The 24,364-nt window shown below is 56.2% G+C and overlaps 7 protein-coding genes across 7 annotated transcripts; 4 read left to right on the top strand and 3 right to left on the bottom strand.

Annotated features, from left to right (window-relative positions):
* The first annotated feature begins 738 nt into the window (after positions 1-738).
* Positions 739-2,734, top strand: PV09_09349 (agmatinase). The gene is made up of 2 exons (XM_016363394.1): positions 739-977; positions 1,045-2,734. The coding sequence occupies exons 1-2, from the start codon at positions 840-842 to the stop codon at positions 2,143-2,145; spliced, it is 1,239 nt and encodes a 412-aa protein (XP_016208773.1). The 5' UTR covers positions 739-839; the 3' UTR covers positions 2,146-2,734.
* Positions 2,239-4,638, bottom strand: PV09_09348 (uncharacterized protein). The gene is made up of 3 exons (XM_016363393.1): positions 4,272-4,638; positions 3,464-4,213; positions 2,239-3,412 (listed from the first exon to the last, which is right to left on the bottom strand). Exons 1-3 carry the CDS (start codon positions 4,446-4,448, stop codon positions 2,552-2,554), a joined length of 1,788 nt encoding a protein of 595 aa, XP_016208772.1. The 5' UTR covers positions 4,449-4,638; the 3' UTR covers positions 2,239-2,551.
* Positions 4,048-6,927, top strand: PV09_09347 (uncharacterized protein). Its single transcript, XM_016363392.1, has one exon. The coding sequence runs from the start codon at positions 5,404-5,406 to the stop codon at positions 5,866-5,868; it is 465 nt and encodes a 154-aa protein (XP_016208771.1). The 5' UTR covers positions 4,048-5,403; the 3' UTR covers positions 5,869-6,927.
* PV09_09346 (uncharacterized protein) lies at positions 6,799-8,767 on the bottom strand (the record flags this gene model as incomplete). Its single annotated transcript, XM_016363391.1, has 2 exons — positions 6,799-8,395; positions 8,484-8,767. 2 exons carry the CDS (start codon positions 8,765-8,767, stop codon positions 6,799-6,801), a joined length of 1,881 nt encoding a protein of 626 aa, XP_016208770.1.
* Positions 8,768-9,375: 608 nt separating this feature from the next.
* On the top strand, positions 9,376-10,146 carry PV09_09345 (uncharacterized protein; the record flags this gene model as incomplete). The annotated part of the gene is made up of 1 exon (XM_016363390.1): positions 9,376-10,146. One exon carries the CDS (start codon positions 9,376-9,378, stop codon positions 10,144-10,146), a length of 771 nt encoding a protein of 256 aa, XP_016208769.1.
* On the bottom strand, positions 9,974-15,353 carry PV09_09344 (protein kinase C-like). Its single transcript, XM_016363389.1, has 4 exons — positions 14,206-15,353; positions 11,484-14,119; positions 10,976-11,381; positions 9,974-10,922 (listed from the first exon to the last, which is right to left on the bottom strand). Exons 1-4 carry the CDS (start codon positions 14,615-14,617, stop codon positions 10,861-10,863), a joined length of 3,516 nt encoding a protein of 1,171 aa, XP_016208768.1. The 5' UTR covers positions 14,618-15,353; the 3' UTR covers positions 9,974-10,860.
* Positions 15,354-19,828: 4,475 nt separating this feature from the next.
* On the top strand, positions 19,829-24,164 carry PV09_09343 (uncharacterized protein). Its single transcript, XM_016363388.1, has 3 exons — positions 19,829-20,986; positions 21,154-21,279; positions 21,340-24,164. The coding sequence occupies exons 1-3, from the start codon at positions 20,783-20,785 to the stop codon at positions 23,707-23,709; spliced, it is 2,700 nt and encodes an 899-aa protein (XP_016208767.1). The 5' UTR covers positions 19,829-20,782; the 3' UTR covers positions 23,710-24,164.
* Positions 24,165-24,364: the final 200 nt, after the last annotated feature.

Raw genomic sequence — 24,364 nt, 5'->3', positions numbered from 1 at the left:
AAGCACACTCTCAGCGATTCGCTTGCTAGCAGTGACACCCAAGGAAAATGTCAGTCCACGGATCGAAGTGTCAGACTTGATAGAGACTGAGCCGGCAGGCCCTGCGTGAGCGTAACCACATTCCTTGACAGCTACCTTGCGGAGACGGACCATGTTTTCATACATTGTTACTCAATCAGACTTGAGGCGAAGACGCGAACCTTGCTGGCATGACAGAGGCATGGCTCATCAAGCGAGCTCGTCATCATTTGCAATGAATGCGTGACAACTGGGCTCTTCTCCGGCCGATCTGCTTTGGCACGCTAGGACAAAAATGATGCAATTTTTCGTCTTCATACCAGCACAAGCCGACAACCCAGGCCAGCGTTGGGTCTCTGCTTGGGCCGTGGTCAAAGCCAGTGTGAAACTTGTGCCAACATCACCAGGCTGGAAAGTCCAACTGGTGCCGCGCAGTGAATGATCGGCGGCAGACTTTGCCATGTACAACAAACCTCCAAAGTGGTTTCGGCGCCTTCTACTTGAGCCACTTAGGCCTGTACTTTACAGCCTGGCAGAATCGATTGATTGCCAGAGAATCACCGTGCTAGGCAATGTACAGAAGTTTTGTAGAATCTGACCTGGACGGTATTCGGAGACAATTGCCCTTTTCGTAGTCCGCGGCATCCGATCAGACGGGCTCCAAAACCAGTACTCGACTTAGTTAGCCAGAAGAGACGATACCGGAAAGTCCAGCCGCTCCTTGTTTAGCAGCATGCACCGTGTTTGTGTTTATGGAGCTCTCTTCTCCAGAAAATTTTTTTCCTTTCTTCTCTTCTTCTATCCGATAGTGAATACACGTCATGGTGTTCAACATTGGTCGTTGGCTGCTGTTATCAGCCGTCTGCTCAGTCTACGCCTCAGACGATGGCACTCATCACCATCATCGAGAATTCTCACCGCAACGACTGAATGATTTATCAGCGAAATGGGGTATTGACGTATGTAAAGTTTGGATAGATAAAGGAAAAGATAGAGTCTATTCCTTTGATTAACGATCCTTCTTAGTGGGGCTTCTCTGGAATATCAACATTTGCCCACCTGCCACACAAACGTTGCTTGACGGATCCCGGCACTGAATATGACATTGCGATCCTGGGCGCGCCATTCGATACGTCTGTGAGCTATAGGCCAGGAGCACGATTCGGTCCCCGAGCAATACGGGCCGCATCCGCTCGCCAAACTTCGTTCCGCGGGTACAATCCCCGTGCAAAAATCAACCCCTACACATCGTGGGCCACCATCATCGATTGCGGAGACATACCGGTCACGCCCTTTGACAACGCGCTCGCCCTTCGCCAATTGACAGAGGCCTTTGAGGAGCTGGGCGACCGCCCACCTACCGCAGCAGCAGCCGCCTCAACGAAGGACTACCGTCGCTTTCCCAAGCTTCTTACCCTGGGCGGAGATCACAGCATCGCCCTAGCTGCGTTGAGGGCGCTGTCGTCTGTCTACAAGCAGCCCATTTCCGTCGTCCACTTCGACGCGCACCTGGACACGTGGCATCCGGCCAAGTACCCATCCGCGTGGTTCGACGAAGCCGTGGATGGGCCGGAGATCCAGAGCTACTTTAACCACGGGAGCATGTTCTGGATCGCCGGGAACGAAAAGCTCATCGCCAACGGGAGCTCGGTGCATGCGGGACTGCGGACGCGTCTCGCGGGCGACGACGAGGGAGATTACGCCGACGACGACACGCAGGGCTGGTCGCGCATCACCACGGACGACATCGACGAGATCGGCGTCCAGGGCGTCATCGACCGCATCATGACCCACGTGGGCACCGAGCGGCCCGTCTATCTGTCGGTGGACATCGACGTGATCGACCCCGGCCTCGCACCCGGCACGGGCACCCCCGAACCCGGCGGATGGACAACGAGGGAGCTGATCAAGATCCTGCGCGGAATCGAGGGCTTGAACGTCGTGGGCGCCGACATTGTCGAGGTCAGCCCCGCGTACGACGGCGCGGGGGAAACGACGGCTCTGGCGGCTGCCCAAGTCGGATACGAGATCATCAGCAGCATGGTCAAACGCGGCCTTAGCGACAAGCCGGTCGCGAGCGTAAGCAGAGAATCGGACTCGGGTGCAGAGGCTAAGGATGAGCTTTAAAGCCGCGTGTACGACCAAGAGGAATGAGTTTCCGCTTTGCGGGTTCAAACGTTCTAGAGTTTGAGGACGTAGCTGCCTGAATCACAAAGTAAATTAGGCTCGCTCCATTTTTAAATTCAACGTCATATGCAAGTGGTGTTCTATGTACAAGAAGTAGATTGTTGCGCAAGGCTACGATACAATCGGCAAAGTGGTGGAAAAAAAATTAAAGGTGCAATAAATGTCTAAGACTCGACCCTTTCACGGGAGTGAGTGTGTGGTATCATAATTGTTTGCTGATCTCCTTCCGCAGAACGCCGAGCATTCGAACCCTACAGATCAAGATGGACAAAAACCCAAAGCCCATAGTGAAAGTTTGCGTGACCGAAAAGCAGCCGCTTGGCCCGAGGCGATGTTGCTGTTTCGCTCAAATGCTTTCGCGCGGATGAACAGGCGCGCTGAACGGGCTGATCCCGTCGCGCTCCTCCTCCAAGCTCGACTTGGCTCCGTAGTCGTCTCCTTTGACCGTGGCGCCACCGAGGCTCGAGAACGTGTCGCGGCCCGGTTTCTTGTCCATCTCCCAGCTTCCCACGCGCTCGTGGCCTCGTTTCTGGTCGTTGGCGACCTCGGTCGCGACGACTCCGACCGGAGCTGCGTTCTTGGGGAGATGGAGGTCGGCGTCGGACGCGAGCTTGGCCGAACCCTTGAAGCCGCCCAGATCGCGTTTCCTGCTCCTTGGGTTGCGGTGGAAACGGACGCCGCCGAGCAGCATGGCCAGGCCAAGAAGAAGGCCCACGACGGCGAGCGTGACGACCGCACCGATCACGCCCGCCACCGCCGGCGACACGCTCGATTTGCCGCGCGAAGACGAGCTTGAACCTGAGCTGCCCGTCGAGTCTGTGAAGGCCGGGCAGAAGACGCTATTCGCGTTGCACGTCACGCACCAGTCTCCCACGTTCTCCATGCCGATGCTGACCATGGCGTTAAAGAAGTCGTTCCATTTCATGTCTGTCTCGCTAGGGCCACGTGAGAAGATCGGATACGCCTGAATGCTGGGGTTCGGATTGTCGTTGGTGAGAGAACCGTTGATGTACAGGAAGCGAACCCAGAGGCTGTCTGTGTCTGGGTACGTGCCAAGCGAGGTCTCGTTCTCGTATGAGAAGAGCTCGAAAGCGAACGCACTCGCAAAAGGTGGAATGTATTCGAAGTTGGTGTCGATGTCTTGGAGGCTGAGGAGCGAGAAAAGCGCCATCATGACGTCGTACTCGCCAACGGCCAAACTGATTTTCTACTTATAATTAGCCACCGACTGCAAATGCTTGACACACAGCGAGCTTACCGTGCTCGAACCGCCGGTGTCGATATTGTTCAGTAACAAGCCTGCGGCCCTAGCAGCAAGCGTCTGGCCACCTATGGTGCGAATCTTATCTCCAGCAAATAGACCGGAAACGGATTGGTCACCATATATTTCCCATTGCTTCTCCGAAGCCAGTCCGTAAAGCTGGTCGTAGCTATCTTTATAACCTGGTCCCGAAAGGATATCGTAGGCGGTCGAATTATGGTTGTATTGGTAGCTAATGTAGTCGTAGATCAAGTAGGCATTGGCGAAGGACCACTGATCCTGCGGTATCACGCCATTCAAAACGGCGTGTCCAAGGCTTTGGTACAGTGTTTGGACAGCTTCTTCAGTGTTGTTGAAGGTCTCGGAGCTGTAGTAAGCCTGTGCAGAATCGCCGAAACTCTGGCAGTTGTTCGTTCCGGTCAGGTAAATGACGTAGGGGTCGGTTGAGCCAACTGTATTGACTACAGCATACTGATATCCATTGAGGGGTGCCTCGATATACGTTCCATTGCTGGTAATCGCGCTCGGGTCTAAGATCGAGCTCTGGTTCGCGGCGCCGAGAGTGTATGGCGGGTACAGACCCTGCATGAACGCCGTCGCCGAAGCGACTGTGTACTGAGAGTCGACGGCCTGCACAAACACCGCGTCATTGTTAACCCTCCAGCTTGAGAGGCCATCCAGCATGGTCGATCCGACCAGCGGGTTGACATCGCCAGCCCCGATGTACCTTCTGCGGAAATATGCGCCCTAGCGACACCGTCTCAGTTCGGTCGCCTTTTCAAACGCAATTATGGGCCGTGCTTACCAGGTTGGCCATCTGCTGGGCACCTAGGTAAGTGAGTGCAGGCGTATTGTTGACGTCCAGCAGAGGTGTTCGGTCGCCCGTGTTTGCGAAAATGAAGGCAGAATGCACCGTGTAGTTCTGAGCGTCTGCAAAGCTCACCCATATGGTGAGCAGCACAGCGACAAAAAGCGCCATCATGCCGACTCGTCTCCTAGGATTTCGCTCTCTCTCTTCCTAGCTTCAGATGAGCTCACATGGAGCTTTCTTGTACGGTATGATAGACAGGATGTCCAGCTGTCCTAAATCAAGGGACAGCGAAAGACAACGACGCAATTCACTGGCTCAATTCAGGCGCCAAAAGAGCTTGATAGAAGGCGAACAACGAAAGAATGGGACAGGAAAATATCACGACGAGACAGAAGAAAACGAGCGGAGCTGTGCAAGCTTTAAGCAGTACCTAGCCTGGAATTCCACTAGCGAGCCGAGCGAGCCATCTTACGGGTCAGCTATGCATGCAACTCGTCATTGATATACAAGCACTCGCTGAACCTTATCATCACATCCTGCTAGGCTTGCAGAAAAGGCGGGCGCATGTGGGCGGGCGTGTACCGCAGTGGTGATTGACAGAGCGGGCGGGGAGTTGGAGCTATACCGAGTCGGGGAAGCTTCTGACGGGCGGGGACGAGCAGCCAAGCAGCTTTGCAAGAACAACTGCACAACCTAGACCGGATCGACGTATGGCATCGCTCAGAGTGACCGGGCTAAGCTTCTGCTCGGCGCGAAAGCTGCTGGAAGCTCCCCTCGCGTGTGTTGGGCTCCTTGGTACCTCCGCCGGTGGGGGACAAACCATGTACAGAGAGGTACCTGTGCGAGTTATTGTTTTGGAAGATGCTTTCAACCGCTGCTATCTTGTCTACAGTATCGTCGTACTCCGTAAATGGGGGGCGATTTATCTCAAGGATTGCGTACGTCATACGTAGGCATAGACGCACGGAAAGAGACACAGAGAAAAAATACCTGAGGGGAGAGACTTGGGTGCGAGCTGGCGTGACGTTGCGTGCTCGGACGACGGCAGAACCGGACTCAACCCATTGGAATCGAGAGTCGGCTTGCCAGGACTCATTCTCCCGGATTCTGGCTGCTTTTTCAGCAGATGCGAACAGTACCAACGAAGCTCCACAAGGAACTAATCGATAACCCGGACCTCCTGCTAACCCAATCCGACGTGCCCGTGCTCGTCATTGACGGGCCCCTTGATCTGATTGTTGATTCGATAGCTAGCAAGGCTGAGTTGAATGATGAGCAGAGAAAAATACGAAAGGCTGGGTCAGGAGGGACGGTGCAAGAAGTGGAGACGCGCTCCGAAGTGCCCAAACCCATTTCGTACAGCTTCATACTCTCAGCAGATCGGAGTCATCGGCCGCATCTGCCTTACATACTTGCTATGAACATTTTTGGCGCTGGCTTGGTACTTGCCCGAGCACATGGATTCGACATTGGAAAGCACACGGAGAACTTAGCGCTGGATGCATGCACCGAGGACCAACTCGACCCCTGCGTCTGCTTCTGTTCTGCTGAGCAGACAAGGCCAGACGAAAATAAAACTCATCCGCTATGATCGACGCGGATATCAAAGTATCGCTACATAGTCTTTCACCTTCCAAGTAAAGTACAGACTTTGTACCTCTCCTCCAGCATGCCAAGCGCCCATTCGAGAGGTTAATCGGTCAACATGCGCGTTGAGCAGGCGCCGAATTTCGAGGTCATCTCAGACGCGATGAGCTTCTCTGGAGTCCGCGGCCGTCAGTGCTTCTTTCCATCAACCAGGCGCTCTTCGAACTCTTATTTGACCTTCACCGTATGGGCTCATCAGAGGGCCACGGCACAGTCTTGGTGGATAACGCGTGAATTGATTAGAATGAGAACGACGACAAATCTGCATACTGGGATCCATCTATCACCTGACCTCGCGTGTCATCGCGTATCTGGGCCCCTGGAGCATAAGGCAGCAATCAAGCAATTGACTTTTGCATACCATCTCAACACGAATCCTTGAATCCGAAGCTGCCGTGTGCTCAGCCTCTGTAAATGAAGCAAGAAACATTCGTCCGACATGCGACGACCGTTGTACACCGCTTCAAAAGCTGTTTCTCCAAAACTGGTGCGGTCGATGTTGGTGTAAATAAGAACCCCTCCTCAACCAAAGAGCCACTTTTGCTATGCTGCGGACAAGATGATTTGCATTGGTGGATTCTTTCTAGCATCATCCAAAGCGTCGTTGCTTGCACCCTGTCCGCTTACTTGCTCGTTCTGAAACACTTGCATCCACCAGCGTTGACTGGGCTGGTTTGCTTCGGCCTCTATACATTGTCTTGATATACGGAGAAGTGTCACTGCTTCGCATGGGCGAATGTTCTTCTACGGGATTCGTTCTCACATGAAACGTTGCTAATGTCTCCTCTCCTCATCATCGATATGTCAGCGCTTTGTATATCTTTCCATCGCGATAGCTAGCTTGGCCAGTCGCCAGATTATCCACTGGAAGAAGTTATCCAAAATCCTGAACCACTAGAGAAAACGCTTTTGGTTCGTCATCAGGAGTCTCATCAGAAGGAGACACAGTTTCCGTTACAGGCTTTGTTTCCACATGCACATCCGAGGCTTTTAGTGATGACAGTCCTCGTGTTATGTCCACGACATACACGTCTTCACCAAGAAGATGCTTTCGACACAATGCCGCTTCCATCGCGATCAAGCCGTCTGTCTCATTTTCTTGAATATCTTCATAAGCTTGGCCAGGAACGGATTGTAACTTTGGGTTATCTGCATCGTCAGGTGAAAACTCGATTCCATGGCCTTTCCATCGTCGGATATCAATTTCGTTTACTATATCCTCGATGTCAATCTCTTCCAGCCGACCATATCTACGATGCAGTGGGAACGCATCAAAATCTACATCTGGGCACAGAGCGTTCGAGGTCAGGCGCTGAGGCTTCAAGGTCACGACGACAACATGGCCAAACACGGATCCAAGGGCGTCGTGGTTGTTTGAAACGATGGCGATGGCTGGAATCCTCAGCCCCTTTGCTTGCTTTCTCAGCAGCTGTAAATGCTTCAACGGCAACGTCAGATGGTCATTGTAGTGTTGATCCCAGATCCTGTTAACATCGATCGAGAAGGTCTGATAAGTGGCATTCCAGAACCAAAACGGCCAGGCCTTGACAATGCTCCAGTCTTCATCAGAGTTCGGAACTCGGAACCAGATGTTCGTCGGAGAGTTTGTCCAGTAATCGGGCTTCACCTTCTCTATCTTCTGTGAGACATATATCGACGTGATCTTGTAGTCTCCTTCTCCTGGTCTGGTAAAGTCCATGACGACGTGCGGCGGATTTGCTCGTCGCTGATAGTTTCCATCGTGTGCCCTAGACCGTTCAAGCTCAAGGCCTAAGGGTCCACGAAAATCCCCTCGATATCGACAAGCGAGCACAGCCACGGCGCCGTGAGGATGCAACCTCAAAGGGACCTCGAGTTGCACGCCTCGATTCGTGAGAGAGAACGGGCTGACTTCCGAGAGCCAGTCTGGCTGAAACTGAACGACGTTGCCATAGTTGGCGAACGCTTTTGGGGTCTCCGCAAGGATGGAACGATTTTCCGTGGAAGCCGAATCGTGGACGAATAGACTGTGGTCTGACGAGGTCTTGACGATCTCTTCCTGCAGTCTACGGAAAGCCTTGATCAGGCCCTCGCCGTAGAGAACTGGCATGCTGATGTCAAAGAGACCCAGCAAGCAGTATGCCATGTCTTCCTCTCTGGTCGTAGAGCGACGGGAAACCCAGGACATCCGCTGAGCAAAGCTTGCGTGCTGGAATGTGAGGGAGGCCCCTCCGGTCAAAATGTCCTCATTCATGATGTTGAGCGCTATACCGGTGATCTGGGAAATTACAGCAGCCAGCTCTGACCTGCGTCCGAGAGGCTTCCACCCTTTGGACATGAAGTAGACATCGCTGGGTGCGATGAGTTCCTGCAACGTCCACCCTCTTGTGAACCACCGACAGTGTTTTAGATTTTCCAGTGCAGGGCTTGCGTCGTCTTCAAAATCCTCTAGATAAACGAGACAGTACTCGGCCCCAGCATAGTATTGAAACCTATAGACGGCGGATGCTCAGCCTCGATGCGCACAATGGCCAGTACCGACCGGATTTCCAAGCACGATCGGCGGAAAGTTTTGCTTACATCGAATTGATAGCTTCACTCAGCTCTGCTGAGCTCTTCTTGTCGATGCAGCAGGTGTCAACCCAGACATAGTCAATCCGGCCTGGACGAGCGCAGACTTGTTCGCAGCAAGATTTTACCTTCCAAAAACCCTGCCGATCCGAGAGAAGGACTCTGTCTTCGGTCTGGAGGTCGTCGAACAAGACCTCGTCCGAGCCCCAGGTATGCGACAAGATAGCATAGCGCGGCACCTTATCTTGTGAGAACTCTTCGAGATGCAGAGTGTGCACGTTGATAAGTCTCATGCTGCAATGGTCTCATTTCGCAACGTGCAGGCTGAATTCGACTCGGTTCATGTGTTTGCAAATCTTAAGTCGTAACAACTAGAGCGGGTAAGATACCGACGCCTTAGGTTGTACGTATTGAGCACCAAATAGGGCAGGTCGGTGAGCTTTCTGTCGAGAGGGGTTTTGTAGATTGTAGGCATGGGTGCTCGTCCTGCACGGCAAAAACACGTGCCAAGAGCAAGGATTCAAAAGACCAGCGCCAGGTTCATACTGGCAGAATAAGGTCTTCAGACACCGCAGTTCGCCGTATCGGACGAGTTTTAGCCACTCCATACGTTGTCTGACTGACATGCGAGCAGGGAGAACGTTGTTAGGATCTGGGGTCCGGGAACGCGGCTGAACCATTCTCCCGCGCCCCGTGCCCTAAGACTTTAAATGCATATACTTGTAAATATATAAAGAGCAAGGCTCATTAGCGAACAAAGTTGCCATCTATGTAGGTCGTCTTTCCAGAGTATCCTGCCCAAATCACACGTCTGCTTCAGCCGTATTCAAGCCTTCATCAGACCTCAGCGACAGTCAAATCAGCTCCCAGCAAAACCGCATACAGACGACGGTTGAGCGCAATGGCATCCGCGCTTCCCAAGATCACGCTGTACACGTCAGACACGAGCGTGTACGGACACAGAGTCAGCATACTCCTGCTTCACCTGCGGGTGCCGTACGAAAAGGTGCTGATCCCGCTCGATCGCCCTCGCGAACGGTGGTACCTGGAGATCAACCCGCGCGGCCTGGTGCCCGCGCTGCAAGTCGAGGATCCGACCAGCGGGCAGAAACATGCGGTCGTGGAAAGCAGCCTGATCTGCGAGTTCTTGCTCGACCTGGCCCCGGGCTGGGGCGACGAATACGCCGCTCGAGCGCAAGACGTGCTCCCGCGTGGCCACAGCCTGGCCGTCGCGACGCAGAGGTACCAGCGGCGCCTGTTCGTCGGCGTGCACTTTGAAGGCATACGCAGCGCCAGCAGGCCGCTTCTGGGGCAGGCCACGGAGGAGGCGCAGCAGGCGTTCCTGGCCGCCGCGCGCGGGCTCGAAAGCGTGTGCCCGCCGCCGGGCCGCTACTTCGGCGACAGCGACACCGTCACCTTCGTCGAGGTTCTCACGGGCCCGTTCTTTGTGCGGCTCGAGGCGCACCTGCGCTGGGAGCTCGTGCGCGACGCCCGCGCGATCCACGACAGGCTTCGGGCAGAGGCACCGAGGTTCTACGCCTGGCTGAAGTTCATCTCGGCCGACCCGAAGATCAGAGCGGATGCTTGGAACGAGGAGGTTCAGCACAGATACCTGGCCGAAAGGATTGCCAAAGCCCAGGTTGCCGCTCAAGAAGAGCGTAGTGTGCCCTAGTTAGTGCCAGGTATGAAGACAAAAGCCGTGTTGTAAATCATCTGCCTCCGTCTCCCACACACATACACACACACAAAAAAAAAAGACGACAGGCCCAACACGGGAAAGTAAAAAAAAAAAAAAGGTTCCTACGTGGCAACGAGAAGGTCGTCCATATATTTTTTTTGTTTACCTTTCAAACCAAACCTATCCTGAACGGTTAAACTCCAAGTCTTCGAGAATGGCCTAGCCTGAAGAAGACATTCTCTAAGCTGATTTCATGGATTGTTTGTGGTATAAAATGCCTCCCCATCTCCCCTCTTTTTCCCCTCTCCCAGGAAAGCACACTCACAAAAGATAGATAGATAGATAGAGAGAGAGAGAGAGAGAGAGAGAGAGGTAGGGAGGGAGGGAGAGAGAGAGGGAGGATGAGGACCAAAAAAAAAGAAAGGCAGTTCAAAATGAGACAAGAAATAGAAGAGAGAACGAACCCATTTGACAGTCATCCACGTATGATTCATGCCTCCCCTTCCAGCAGAATTTTTCCTAGGCTACCATCTCTCTTTTCTTCATCCTCGTTCAAGATCGTCTCTTCGTTTCGCGTTTGGGAGAAATTTTGGCAAACGTGGGATGCTTTCTCTTATCAAGACTGCTCGAACAATGTCCATCTCCGCCCAAGAAAAGGCCATTTCTTCACGCACCACAACATGCGTTTGCAGTTTTAGGGTTAGAAGCTTATATAAAGTCCGCCGTGTACGAAAACCCGCGGAACTCTTCCTGCATTTGTTGCGAAAGCACTGCTCAACGTTAGCCAATCGTTCCACGGATGACAACGAAAGGCGACACATACCACTCTGAACCGGTGTCAAGACGGGTGTCACGCTGGTGAACTCGGAGTCGAAGTTACTCGTGTCTGTGGCGCTCGAGATTTGTGGCAGGAACGGTGCAGGTATCCTCTTGTGGTAAACATCATCCCAATTGATACCCTTGAAAAACGGTTGCGACATGACCTCCTGCGCGTCGGTGGGCCCCGAGCCCAGCCTTAGCTCCGGCTCACGCGTGAGCAACTTCTGCAGAATCGAGACGCTGTCGCGTGGCATGTGGATAGGATACAGCGGCTCGTCCGCAAGGATGGCGTCGTAAATTTCATCTTCATCCTCGCCTCGGAAAGGCGACTGTTGTAGAAGCATCTGATAGATGAGCACACCAAAGGCCCACCAGTCGACCGCACGACCGTACTTCTTGTCAAGTAATATCTGGCCAAGCGCAAATCCGTCAGTTTTTTTTTTTTTTTTCTCTTCTTCCGTTCTTTCCACATTCCCGGACAAGAACGGGAACGGCCATGCCTAGGGACTTACCTCAGGCGCCATAAATTCAGGCGTGCCGCAAAACGTGCTCGTCGTCGAACCGTACCACATGTCCTCCTTGCAAAGACCATAGTCGGCGATCTTGATGTGGCCGTCGAGCGTCAACAGAATGTTGTCCAACTTCAAGTCGCGGTAGATGACGCCATTTTCGTGAAAGTACTTCAGTGCGAGGCACACCTCCGCCGCGTAGAATTGTGCTCGCTTGGTGCCGAACTGGCCTCTCTGAATGTGCAGCATCAAGTCTCCACCGCTAATGTACTCCATGACAAAGTAGATTCTCGTCTCGGTCTGGAAACATGCGTGCAGGTTGAGCAGGAAGGGGTGGCGTTCCTTGTTGGCGATCAAGAAAACGCGCTTCTCCGACCTGGTGCTCTCAACCTCGTCGTTCTCGATGATGAACTCCTTCTTGAGCACCTTGATGGCATAAAGCTTCTTGGTCGCTTTCGTCTCGGCAAGCATGACCTTACCAAAGTTACCCTTGCCCAGGACGGCGAGGAAATTGAAGTGGTCGAGACCAATTCTCTTTCCGGTGCCTTGCGTGTTTGCCGGGGGTGTGACCTTCGCTGGCGGTTGCGACACCGGTCCGGCTGACGATGCTTGCGGCTTGGGTTGTTCGGGCAAGTGCATGGGTGGCTGAGGAGCCTGCGGTCCGCCATACGGCGCAGTGTGAGCGTAAGGCTGGTGCTGTTGACCGGCGTAGTTGGCGGCGTGGCCGTAACCGCTGACGGCAGCGTAGTCGGCGGGGTTGTACGACGGCTGTGCAGCTTTTGCTGGTGGCGGGGGAGCCTGCTCGTGCTGCTGGCCGTAACCCGAGCTCCTGTCTGGATACTGTCCGTAGCCTGACCCAGCAGCCGGGCGCGACTGCTGCTGTCCGTAGTCTGTAGAAGAGCGTGAGTATCCGCCAGGGCCCACTGGTTTTTGCGGAGAGGAGGAAGTCTTGCCAGCCAGGGCTGCGGTGGCCGCAGCTGCAGCATGCGATGAAGACGTTCTCGGGCCCGGACCCGGTCGTGAGGACGTAGGAGAGGGTGGTCCTTGGCCAAAAGAACTTCGGGCGGCATCCATGGATGCGCCCGGCGTACTTCCATATGCTGGCTGCTGAGTTTCTTTACCGTACGAATAGCGTTGATCCTGGGCCGGCTCTGAAGAATAGGAGCTGCCATAGCTCTGCTGGCCCGGAGGCGGCGTCGGTCGGCCGGTCGTGCCGCCTGACGTCGGCCGCAGGGTCCTGTTGCTCATTCCCGTCAGCGAGCTACCCTGGCGCTTCTTCGTGTTCTGAATCTCCATCAGGATCAGGTTGGCCTTCTCCATGGAAATGCCGCAAAAATCCGGCACGAAATGCATGCATTGCTGATGGCACGTCAAGTTGCATTCGGAGCACTTTCGCGCCTGCTTCCGGCCCAGCGGCAGCATATAACCGCAGTGGCAGCACCAATTGGCGCCCATGTTGGAGAAGGCCTCCCAGCGATGTGGTATCCTGTGGTTGATCTTGGCCTCGTCCGGATCCGTTTCGGCGTTGGACTGCGTGATACATTTTGTCACCACCTTCGTGTAGCACTTCTTGTGGCACGTAAACTTGCAGTCCGAGCATTGCATGCCCGCCGCGTACTTGAGGAATTCGCCGCACAGAGCGCAGCGCATGATGTTGTAGAATTGCTGCTGCACAAACTTGTGGCCGTATTGCTCGTGAACCTCCTCCTTTTTCTGCCGCACCGCACCTTTGCGAGCAAGGCCGGCGTCGAACGGCCGCTTCTCGCGGTTCTGCTTGTTGAAGCTCATCGTCAGATAGATGCGGCCGGTCGGTTCGAGGGCGAACCACCCCTCAATGAAGACAGGTCCCGTCTGGGGAACTGCGCCGCCAGGTACACCAGGCTGCGTTCCTTGCCCCACGGCTCCAGGGCCTCCGCTCATGGCACCGTACGTCGACTGCTGTCCCGGCGGAGGCTGGAAATGCAGATCCGGGCGGATGCTGCCGTCGCTGCCCATCTTGTCTGCCGTCATCCAGCCGGAGCTGTTAAACTCGTTCTCGATACGTTTCCGACGCATCTCCTCCTGCAGGTCGGAGATGCGGATCCACAGCATGCCAATGGGCATTGGGTGATCGCCGGCTCGGTCGTAGACGGTGAGCTCGATCTCGTTGGCCTTGTCGATTTCGATCTCGTGCAGCTCGTCCGTGAAGCGGTCGTTCTTCGTCGCCTTGGTCCGGCCCTTGAACACGTCTTCAACCTTGATGATGACAAACGTGTCCGGACCTCTGCTGAAGCGGCCGGTCGCGGCGTGATCCACGTCGGCGACGGCTTGGATCCGGAGCGAGAGGTGGCCAGTGAGGGGTTTTCGTTGCGTCGGCATGTTGAGGCTGTCGTCGTCACCACCGTCTCCCCCGTCAATGTCCACGTGCAAGTCTTCGTATCGCCTCAGGGCTTGCTTGAGCAGCTGAATTTTCTGGTTGCTCTCAATACGCCTCGCCTCCGCGTCGGCCTTGCTCTTGCGATCCCCTTCCATCTGATACAGACGAACCATCTTTTCGATGCCATCCTTGTACTGTTTCTCGACGCTCAACTTGAATTCGAGCTGGGAGAGCATGAGCTGGATGCGCGGGCCCATGTGCGGGGTGTCCCACTTGATCAGATCTGCGTGCTCAACGGTCAGTACTCGACTGTCCACACTCGGGCGCGTTCTTTTTTTGGTGGGGGAGGACGGGGACGTCGGTGCTTACCCAGCCTGCTGTAGTTCGGGCGGCCCTTGGGCATCGTGCTCCCAGGACCGGGCCGCGCGAAGGGGGCCGAGGGCGGCATCATGCCATTGTTGGCTCCGATCTGGCTGTACTCCTGCGTCCCGTACTCGCCAGGTCTGTTCGGGTAGGGTCGTTCGGCGGCCTGCTGGCCGTAGGCGCTGGTTGAGTTCACGTGCATGCCCTCCATGCCTTGATTCACCTTCTTCATCTCGAGCTCCCGCAGGCGGCCCTCCAGGTAGTCTATGTTCTTGCGGCCGTCGCGGATTTTGGTGTCCAAACCCGAGACGACGGCGGGGTTGTTGGTCGACTGGCGCATCGCATTCGCGGCGTTGATGAGCGCCTTCTCCTTGTCGATCTTGCGACGGATGTCGCGAGCAACGTCGTCCTCCGTCATGGCGGACAATAGATCACATGGGAAGCCGGGACGCGGCGACTAAGAGAAAACGGTGGGCACGTCACCAGACGGCGAGAAACCGTGTGCGGGCGTTGGTCGTTTCGAAGGAGCAAAATGTGTGCGCGCAGCGTGCAGTCGCCACGGCGAAATGATTGCCGCAGTTGTTGCTCTGCTGATGCTGCTGTGGTCGTTTGCTGTTGGTGATGGGCGCGGTAATGGTGGTGGAGGTGGAGGTGGAGGTGGTGGTGTTGTTGGGTGCGTCTGGGTTATGTTGTCGAAATGTCCCGCCGTCCGAGCGTAGGGTTCTTCACCTCGACGATAAGCTTAGGCCGGGCAGCGCGGCCACTGGAGCAAAAGGAGAATTTGACAGAACGGAAAAGAAAGCGATGGAACACAGCGACGCTGGAGGTGGGATACGGGGATGGGCGACGCTCAAGTGGTACGTTGGTGGAGAGGGGAGGGATTTGAACGGTGTTGTTCGTGTTGGACGTGCAGTGCGAGAGTGTGATGTAAGGCTACTGCCACTTTTAGGTGGGTGCTGCGCCGCCCGTCCACTGCCCGCTGCGACCAATGATTTGCTTGGGAGGGCGCAGAGAGGGCAGCTGGACCCGAGTGAGGGTGGAGGAGCGAGCAAGCACTGGAAGCTGACAAGCAGAAGCCGCTTGGAGGGCGAGAAGGATACGGGGACGGTCGACGGAGGAGCACGTCGAAGAGGAGTGTGGTGGGCGATGGTGGTGGCGATGGTGGAGTTGGGTGTTTTGGTGGCCACCCATGGAGGGGCACCAGCAGAGCGGGTTTTCTTTTTTCTTTTTTTAATTTTATTATTTTTTTTAATTTTTTCTCTCTTTTGGTTTTGCTTGATGAAGAATCAATAACAAGCACAGCCAGCGCCATGGCCCAATCTTTGGGGGGGGAGGGCCGCCTGACGCCCAAAGGGGGGGGGAACAGCCTACGCCTGATGCCCCCGCCCCTCCTTGGACCGCTCTGTGCCCTCAGTCGGTGTCGCCATCATTCCCCTCGCGTGCTCGGCTTCCCGTCGCGCATTTTCTCTTTCCAGCCAGCCACAGAGCAGCGACGACTTAGGCCTCGTCCACGGCGTCTCTCGCACGTCCACAGCCACGGGCGCGGTCGTGCTCAGCGACCTCCTCGGACGTTGCGCGGTGTTGCTGTGTCCGACACTGGCCACGGGCGGCCTCAAGGCTACCGCTGCATGCACGTGGATCTCACCTCGACTGTGTCCTCAGCTCGGTCGCGCCTTGGCCGCACGTGTGTCTCGACTGAAGACGACGGCGCTGGCGACAAGGTTCGATCGATGCGATGCGATGCAGAGCGGCAGCATCAGCGTACTTGCATGCTCGCCTCCGCCCACGTCCTCCTTCCCCCCTCATTGATTCTGCCCCAGGTGCCGCGCGGCCATGCACGGCGCGGCACCTTCGCCAAAAAGTGCCGCCTCTCCCAGATCGCCTTTGTCCGGCTCCTCGTCCATGCTGACCACAAAGTATCTCTCTTTTCCATGCTACGCACGCCCGTACTCGAAGCCATCTGATCCTTGCACAGCCAGGCGCATGCCTGAGTCGTCGTTCCCTCTATCTTCCTTCCCGTCGTCCAGTCGCCAGACGCTGCCCCGTCAAGTTTCTGGGCCCTAGATCAGCGTCGAGTAACAAGAGCGTCACGACTCCTGATCAACGCTTCCTTTTCATCGGTGCACGTGTTCCTTTCGCAGCCCACCTCCTTTCGCGGCTTAGGAATCTCTTGAGTCCCTCAAAGCGTAGCCCGCTCGCCTTATCTTGTGACCGGGCTGTGCGCAGCGCAGAGCGAAGTCGAGCCGCAGAGCTGAACGGCGTCCAAGCTTGCGCTCAGCCATCTCATTGCTCTCCCCGCCGTCCGAAGGTAGCATGTACGGCTTTGTACGTCGACGCAAAAGCCGTCAACACGCGAGGGCCAAAGGCCTCGGCCGCACGAGATTTGATCACGAGCCGGACGCACTCTTGAGCCGACCTCTGACGGGAATTGCAGGCTGGGGCCACGGCGAGCTTTTCACGACGTTGCACCACACACGGGACAGGGTTTTGCAGCTCAGGATGTAGACGTAGCCTTCTGGCAGATACGGAGCCGAGCAAGGAAGCACGCGCCCGAGAAAAGGAGACGTGTTGGTCTCGCGCCTGAGTCGAGCGTGACCGGGTTCGGCTCGCACGAATGAATCAGAAGAGCCCGAGGCGGCGGAAGGACGGCTGTACTTTCTTTTTTGCTGGGATTCTTTGCTGCTTTTGTTTAAGGGCGATGCACGGGACAAGCGATGAATTGCATCATCCATCAGGCTCGGGATCGAAACGAACTCATCTGACCCCCCCCCCCCCCCCCCAAGAATAAGAATAGTGGCCTTTTGCTTGCTTGTGACTGGGTTTGCGTGCGTGCGTGCGTGCGGCGGCGGCGGCGGCGGCAGCAGTACCTGTAGGACGAGAGCAAGGACGAGGACGAGCCGATCCGGCACACCACTATTGCCGCTTCGTATCCGGATTTGCACAAAGCCATTCATTTTTCATTTCATGTCCGTTTTCAATTTATTTATTTATCTTCTTCTCCCCCATCCTACTCATCCTTGCAACTTCGTCATCTGAACGCACGACGCACGCGCACGACGGGCGCCATTGTCGTAGATTGGAAATCGGTACTTGGCGGGTCCCGAGTGAGACAGTGAAACGATACGTCAAACGCGAAGGGCAACCGACCAGTTGTACAGCGAGCGCCGTATTCACCGTCTTACCCGGCCTCTCTCGCACGGGAGATCCCGAGGTGGGACAGAGCGTGCACAAGAAACGACGCCTGTCCTGCTTTTCGCCTGTTCTCTGTAGACTCTGGCATTTTCTCAAACAGCAAACTGAACCACATGGAGCTTTGGTTCTGGAAAAGTGGAGTTTGGCAGGCTCCCTCCCTCCTCTTATTTTTTTTTAAAAAAAATAAAAAAAAGAAAAGAAAGAAAAAAAGACGAAGAAGACGAAGAAATATCAGCAAGGGGCTTCCGCACAAGCTGTGGGGGAAGGCAGCTGAAAGTACTCCATACTCCGTCGTCGTAGACGGAGTGGTGGTGCGGCACGAAATGATGCGAATCTCTGCGAACGAGAGCGTCCATGCTGGTCCGGCCGCGGGGCACGCGGCAAGATGGAGCTCATGCCGAAGCGGTGGGTTTTCTCTTCTATTTTCGTTGCGTAGGTACAGCAGTAGTCATGTCACTGGCGCGTGTCGCGCGATGGGCTTTGCGCATCGACAAATCACGGCCCTGAAGCTGACCGGTTTTTGGCGACGGGCTGAAGCTTGAGGAGCCAGTCCACATGTCGAGCAACAAGATACGTGCTGCTGCGGCTGCGCAAGCCGATTCGCAGGCATGGACGAGCAGACCGGCGGGCAGAGGGTTGAACAGCACGGAGCAGGTAGGTTCTTTGCATGCTTTCCAGCAGCAGAGCGTCGGCAATCGGCTGCGCACCGTTCTGCGGCTAGCACGGTCTTGCTGTACGCATAGCACGTACGAGCGGAGCACCGCACCGTCCAGCACGTCACAAGCGAGCGCGAGGGAACGAGCGAACTGGGGGCCCGCAAAACCCGTCTGCTTACGTGTACGGCAAATCGGCCTCTGGGCAGCCGGGGGTCGAGCAGACCAGCAGCTGGATGAAGATGGCACTGTTCGGCAAGACACAGGTAAGGCTCGGGACAAAGCAAGGCTCTGCCCGTCAACCCATCGCCGCACAGCGCGGTGGAAGACCGCAGCTTTTACCCCGTGGGTACAGACCATGTGCGGATTACCGTACTTTTGTGTGGGTTCATGACTCGGGCCCGCGTCAAAAAGCTCCGCGGCAGGGCCAGGAGGATCTGATGATACGATTTCTCGGATCGGAGCGGACTAACCACATCAGGCCGTATAAGCGTGAGAGGCGTGCATTTGCAAGGAGCGCCTCCGCATCCGGTACCGTTCCTTTGCAGGCGTCGGGTAGAAGTACCTGCAGTCGAAGGGTGGGAAAAAGACGAGCGAGACCAGACGCTTGTTTCCAGAAGCTCGGGACAAAACTGCGGGATGCAGTCGCCAGAGGCGTCGCGCGGCGGCCAGAGGGCGTGCGCCCATCCAGATCTCTAGGCGCAACGTACGCCTTGTTTCGCAATGCGACAGAAGGGCAGCATGACTTGAGCGAGCTGTCGTGATTTGCGGGCCGGCACGCCTGTCGAGGATGATGGTGAGGAGGAGGGGGGGGGGGTCCGGGGAGGGGGTTTTGGGAGTGAGGACGACACCTGTCGTACGTCCGAGAGAAGCGATCCCAGCGAAGACTGCTGCACCCAAAACGAGGCTAAAATTGTTCGGCTTGCGCAGCCAGCATGTATGCAACCGAGCATGGCGTGCAAAAAAAAAAAAAAAGGGAAGGCCCGCCAACGGCGCCTGATTGGCAATCCGGTGTGCGACGCAGCAACATGCAACGCCGCGTGCGGACTACTGAGATGAGATGGACGGCAGCGGGAGCGCAGAGTCGCACACCAGCAGGGATGAGGGGGTCGCTGGAGTGCACGCGCGTGTGTAGCGTCGAAGCAGGACGCGCAGAAGAAGAAGAGGAGGAGGAGGAGGAGGCGGTGGTGTAGGAGGCGGCGGAGGAGGATGAGGGAGGATGAGCAGAATGGAGAGAGTGAGAGCGCGCAGGACGTGAGAGCGCGAGATGTGAAGCGCGAGCAGCCAGCGGGCAGATCCGAGCCCGCCTTGTGTTTGATTCTCTTTTCCTTTGCGTCGTCCTTTTTCCTGCTCGTTCTGCTCCTCTGTGGGTTGCAGGCTCTCGCGTCTCGCTGGCCCAGCAGTGTCTCGTTACATCAACGAGCGGACGGGCCGAGTTGATCGGTCACAACGAGCCGAACAGGACGTGGAGTGCGGCCCAGGTCCAAGGCGCAAAATGGGCAGCAGCTCAATCTGATAAGACTCAGCCGTCCGTCTATTCGACGCCTCGCTGGCTTCCTCTGCCGCCCATCCAGCTCGTCACTGCATCGTCCTTCCACCGCGCCACTCTCGCCAGCTCCAGGGCCGTCCGTCTTGCTTCGCCGTCCCTTCACGTCTCTCCTCGCCTTTCCGCCCGTCCATCCATCCATTTCGTCCATCCATCCCCCCGTCCATCGCTGGCGCCCTCCTGGCCTGTCTGCGTCCTGCAGCCGGCTCGCTCCCCATTGTGTCTGCTGCTGTTGTTCCCCACGGACCAGCCGCGTCTAGCTCCCAAGGCCGGATCCGGGATCTGGCCGCCGATCACTGAAGCAAGCTCGGCCTCCTCGGAGTCGTGAACCGCCAGATATCTAGTCAAGCCACCCGAATCACCTTGTTTCACGAGCTTCTAGTTTGCCCCATAGCGTGAGAGCTCTCGCCCAGAAACCGGCTCCGCGAGAGAGAAAAACCCCCCTCCAAACCTGGCTCCCGGAAGGAATCTCGGACACAGGAGAAGACCGTCCGGCGCACTGCTTTACCTTTTTTAACGCAACCCGCGCGTCAATACTCGCGCTCCAGGCAAGGTGTTTTGGCCCCAGACGACCCGCTTCTAACCCCCCGTTTGGATGAGAGAAGAAGGTCGACCGTGTGGTAGCCGATTCCTCAGCCCTATCCGCGCGCCTCACACACTATCCACGCGTCGCTGTACTGACGGAGATTGCGGTCGACAAGCCAAGCTGCTATTATTACCGCTGGCCTAGGACCGCTGCATTATTCTTTCTCACGGCCATCCAAAGCTCAAGACTTCGCCCGTCCTTTTCTCCCCTCCCGTGTTCTGCGCTCGATCGTCGCGCATCTGCCCTCAGTCCTCCCCAGACGTTCCCCATCCAGCGCCGCGGAAGCGCAAACCGTCCAGCGCAAGCCCGTACAGTCGGCTCGCCAGTCTTGGATCCCACAGCCGCGCCCGCAATCAGCACCGCAAAACCGTCAAAATATCGTCTTCCGTGCCCATCGCGTCTGTCCTCACCTCCACCACTTCACCCTACCCGTCCAAGACCTCCGTCAACCACGGACCGCCTGCCTCGCGAGACACCAACCCACCCGACCACGCCTCGCTCTCGTCGGCTAGCATCCACGACGCGGCCTCGCGCTTTCTGGCTGCCGTCTCCAACCAAGGTTTGAAATCCGAGGCTGGTCCGAGCAAGTCGGGCCAGCCTCCGAGAATGAGATCGTCCATCGCCTGCGCGCGCTGCCGCCGCTCAAAGGTAAAATGTGTCAACAATGGCGTTGGCACCACTTGCCGAGCATGCGAAACCACAGGCCGGGAGTGCACCTATCCCGTCCCCAGTGCTGGCCCCGGCGGCAGCGTTCGTCGTGATGCCATCGAGTCGAGACAAGCAGGAGAGAATGTTCCGCAGCAGAGCGATGTAAGTACCACTGCGTCCGATTTCATCATCTACTTCTCGACAGCACCCTACTTCCCAAACTTCTAATTTTTGGTTTTTCTTTCTTTCTTTTCTGTCCAAAAAAAAAAAAACAAACCAAAAAAAGAGGTATCACAATTGACATGTTCATTTCTTAACAGTACTCGCAGATGGCGAGAAAGCCGAGGCCCAAGAAAATGTCAACCCCAAACAGCGTCTCCACGAGGGAGAGTATGCGAGCCTTGGTCGATGCGCTTGACCCCTCCATACTGACCCCTCAGGTCTGGATTGAATTGGTACGTAGCAATGAACGGATCCATCGCTTCACAAAGCACTGATATTTGTCGGGAATCCAGTTCGACATTTGGTCGTTGCATTTCGCCACGGATCTGCCATTCATACACCCGCCAACGTTCCTGCAACCCTTACGGCAAGCTGGCGGAGCTCCTTTGTCCAACGAATTTGGCGCTCAGAGGTCGCCGACCAGCGCGTTTCCAAACGCGTCGCCTCTGGTCCTGCTTGCCTTCCTTGCGCTGACTGCGCGCTTTCACGACAAGCTAGCCGCGCATCATTCTCCCCCATCAGCGACCCGACCGAGCAACCCTCTCATTGCTTGTCAGTACTACGCTGCTGCGTGCAAAGCAAGGCTGGTAGGTAATTCGGGCGATGGTCTAGGCATACCAGAAGCCGACAGAGTCCTGGCGTTGGCCATGCTCGCACTCCACGATTGGGGATCCTGTGCCGGGCACAAGGCTTGGGTAGCTTTGGGTGTGGCAATCCGCTACTCTCAGGTCCTTGGCCTACAGTACCAGCCGGATCTGGACGACGAGCCTCAATCGCGCTCCTCCGTGCTGCCCCACCAAACTCCGTACGTTGGCTCCGTGGTCAACCCAGATTCGAGCCACTCCTTTGTGGACGAAGAAACAAAGCGGAGGGTCTTCTGGGGGCTGTTCATCATGGATCGCTACCTTAGCTGCGGCAAATTCCGCCCGCAGATGCTGAAAGCGGAAGACATGCGGATTCAACTGCCGAGCAGCGAACGGTCGTACATGTTCAAAGAGCGAGTTCGAACCGGCCTCTTGTCTGATTCCGCAATGGAAATAGACAACAGGCAGGAAACACACACTGGCCAGACGTCGTCGCCACATCGAGGCCCGAATGGAAACTTTGCTTCGTCTGCTCATGGTAACACGCATAGAGCGGACGATGAACGTCTAGGCAGGTGGGAAACTGGCGCTGAGGAAGGTCTGGTCAGTCGCCATGTCCGGGCAGTCGAACTTTACGGCAAGATTGTACTATGGGCCTGTGGCGGCGGTCGACGGCGAGAGCGGCACGCTCCTTGGGACAGCGCTTCAACATGGAATATTTTGAACGTCGAGCTGAGCAACTTCATCGGCAGACTGCCACGAGACATGACCCTCAGCCCGGCCAACATTCACGCCCACATCATGTCGAAATCGTCGACGCCATTCCTAATGATGCACTCTGTCCTCTTGCTCGGAAGAATGATTTTGCACCGCGATTACATACCTTTTATCCCTCTTCGATGCTCACGACCCGAGGGACCTCTCGATCCACCCATGTTCCCGCCGGAGCAATACCGCGTGCCGCATGGCTTTTGGGAGTATAGTGCTGCGGAGCTTTTCAGCTCGGCAAGATCGCTGATCGACCTGATCCAAACCTGCCACGAGTGGAACGTTCTTCCGCAAACGCCTATGATCGGCTTTTCCGTCTACTTCGCGGCTCTCGTGGGCGTCTACGCAATCAACTTCCCATGGATGGATGTCAATGGATACATGTGCAAAAAGAACGCGACCGACGCACCTGGAGAGGACGACGCGGGAGCTACTGCGTCCCGCAATGCGCTCTCAGTGATAGCTTTTATGCGGCGGAGGCTGAAAATGGCTGACGGGTGGTTTAAAACCATCAATCGCGTGCACAGATACTATGTTCGGGTGAAAAAGGACTTTCTACGCAACGTTCGGGTCTTAGGCGGCCCTAGCACCGCGCCAGGGCCACTGAGCATACGGGAAGGTGGAGTTGGTGGCGGCCTAGAAGAGTTTAGGATGATTGAAGCTACGCTGCGAGAGCTTGGAACGTCAGACGATCACGACGTCGAGATGACCGACGCACACGATCCGGAGGCGAGCAAAGCCGACAGCTCGGTTGACGCTGCCAGTGTTGGCGTGAAGAGCGAGCATCAGCTCGGGTCAGACAAGCACGTCGAGAAATCATCGGTGCGTACCGATCAGTGGAACGCGATCAATGCAAGCTCTGGTCCAATTCAAGCCGGCAATGCGCAGCCTACGTCGGAAGGTAGCCACCACGGCGCTCAAAGTTCGACCACGACATCGCCAGCCACAACCACCGCTCCGTACCGACCATCGTACAATGGAAGCAGCCAGACCGCATCCGTCGTGTCTCCGGGATACAGCAAGCACCAGATACCGCCTTACCAAGCCAAACCTGCGGTCACCGGACCTGCCATCCAGGCATCTGTGACGCTACAGAATCAGATACAGGCCCCGGCCCTGCCACCTCCGCCGACGATGACGGCAGAACAGACGGATGCGTGGCTGCGAAGTCTCGACACCGCATTCGCCGGTGATGACTTGACCGCGTTCGTCGAAGGGCTGGACTTGAGGCCGTGGGCCGAGGAGGCGGGCAAATCGTTACGTTCGGGAAGCTGGCTGACCACCGTCTGGACCGGACCTGTACCAGCGTGATCGCCTGGCCGTTCTCGCCAACTTCAACCACCTGCATCTTGATCGGAGATAAGTAGAAGCCCATTGAAAAGAATTCGCCACTCATGCTCCTGAACAGCGGTGACCATACGGCAGGCCCTTCATCGGGTACCCGAGCTGGTTCTCTTGATCTCATCTACGTATCTGGGGTCCTCTACCAAGCCTCACACTCCCCCTCCCCCCAACCTTCTCCTTCTTCACAACGTGATTGTATCCTTACCCCATATCCTAAACGAAAGGTCTCGTACAGCTGTGCCTTGGGAAGCGGGCGAAGCGATCGAACAGACCGCCACGGATTTTCGCACCCTGTTCTCGCAGCGCGAACTGTACCTCCGTCCTCGAGCACAGCTCATCCGAGCTTTCAACCCTTCTGGATTTCGTGTTGAGCCTGCACGGCCAGCTCTTCTCCTGCAGACATGAAGCGGCCGCTCTCGGGGGGGGGGGGGGGGGCGGCAGTCGAAACCGATGATGGTCTACACAGTACGCTCTGTCCAGGTCCCGGCTTCGCTCGTACAATCGGGCGTAAAACCAAACGTCCGGAGAGAACGCAAAAGAGACAATGTCGTCCGACCCAAGTGACCGGTCAAGGCAAGACCCCAGTAACGCTGGGATTGTAGACAAAGCACTCTCTTCCAGA

This window comes from Verruconis gallopava (assembly GCF_000836295.1).
Source record: "Verruconis gallopava strain CBS 43764 unplaced genomic scaffold supercont1.63, whole genome shotgun sequence".
NCBI classification, from domain to species: Eukaryota; Fungi; Ascomycota; class Dothideomycetes; order Venturiales; family Sympoventuriaceae; genus Verruconis; species Verruconis gallopava.
This window is presented reverse-complemented; position numbering and strand designations above follow the sequence as displayed.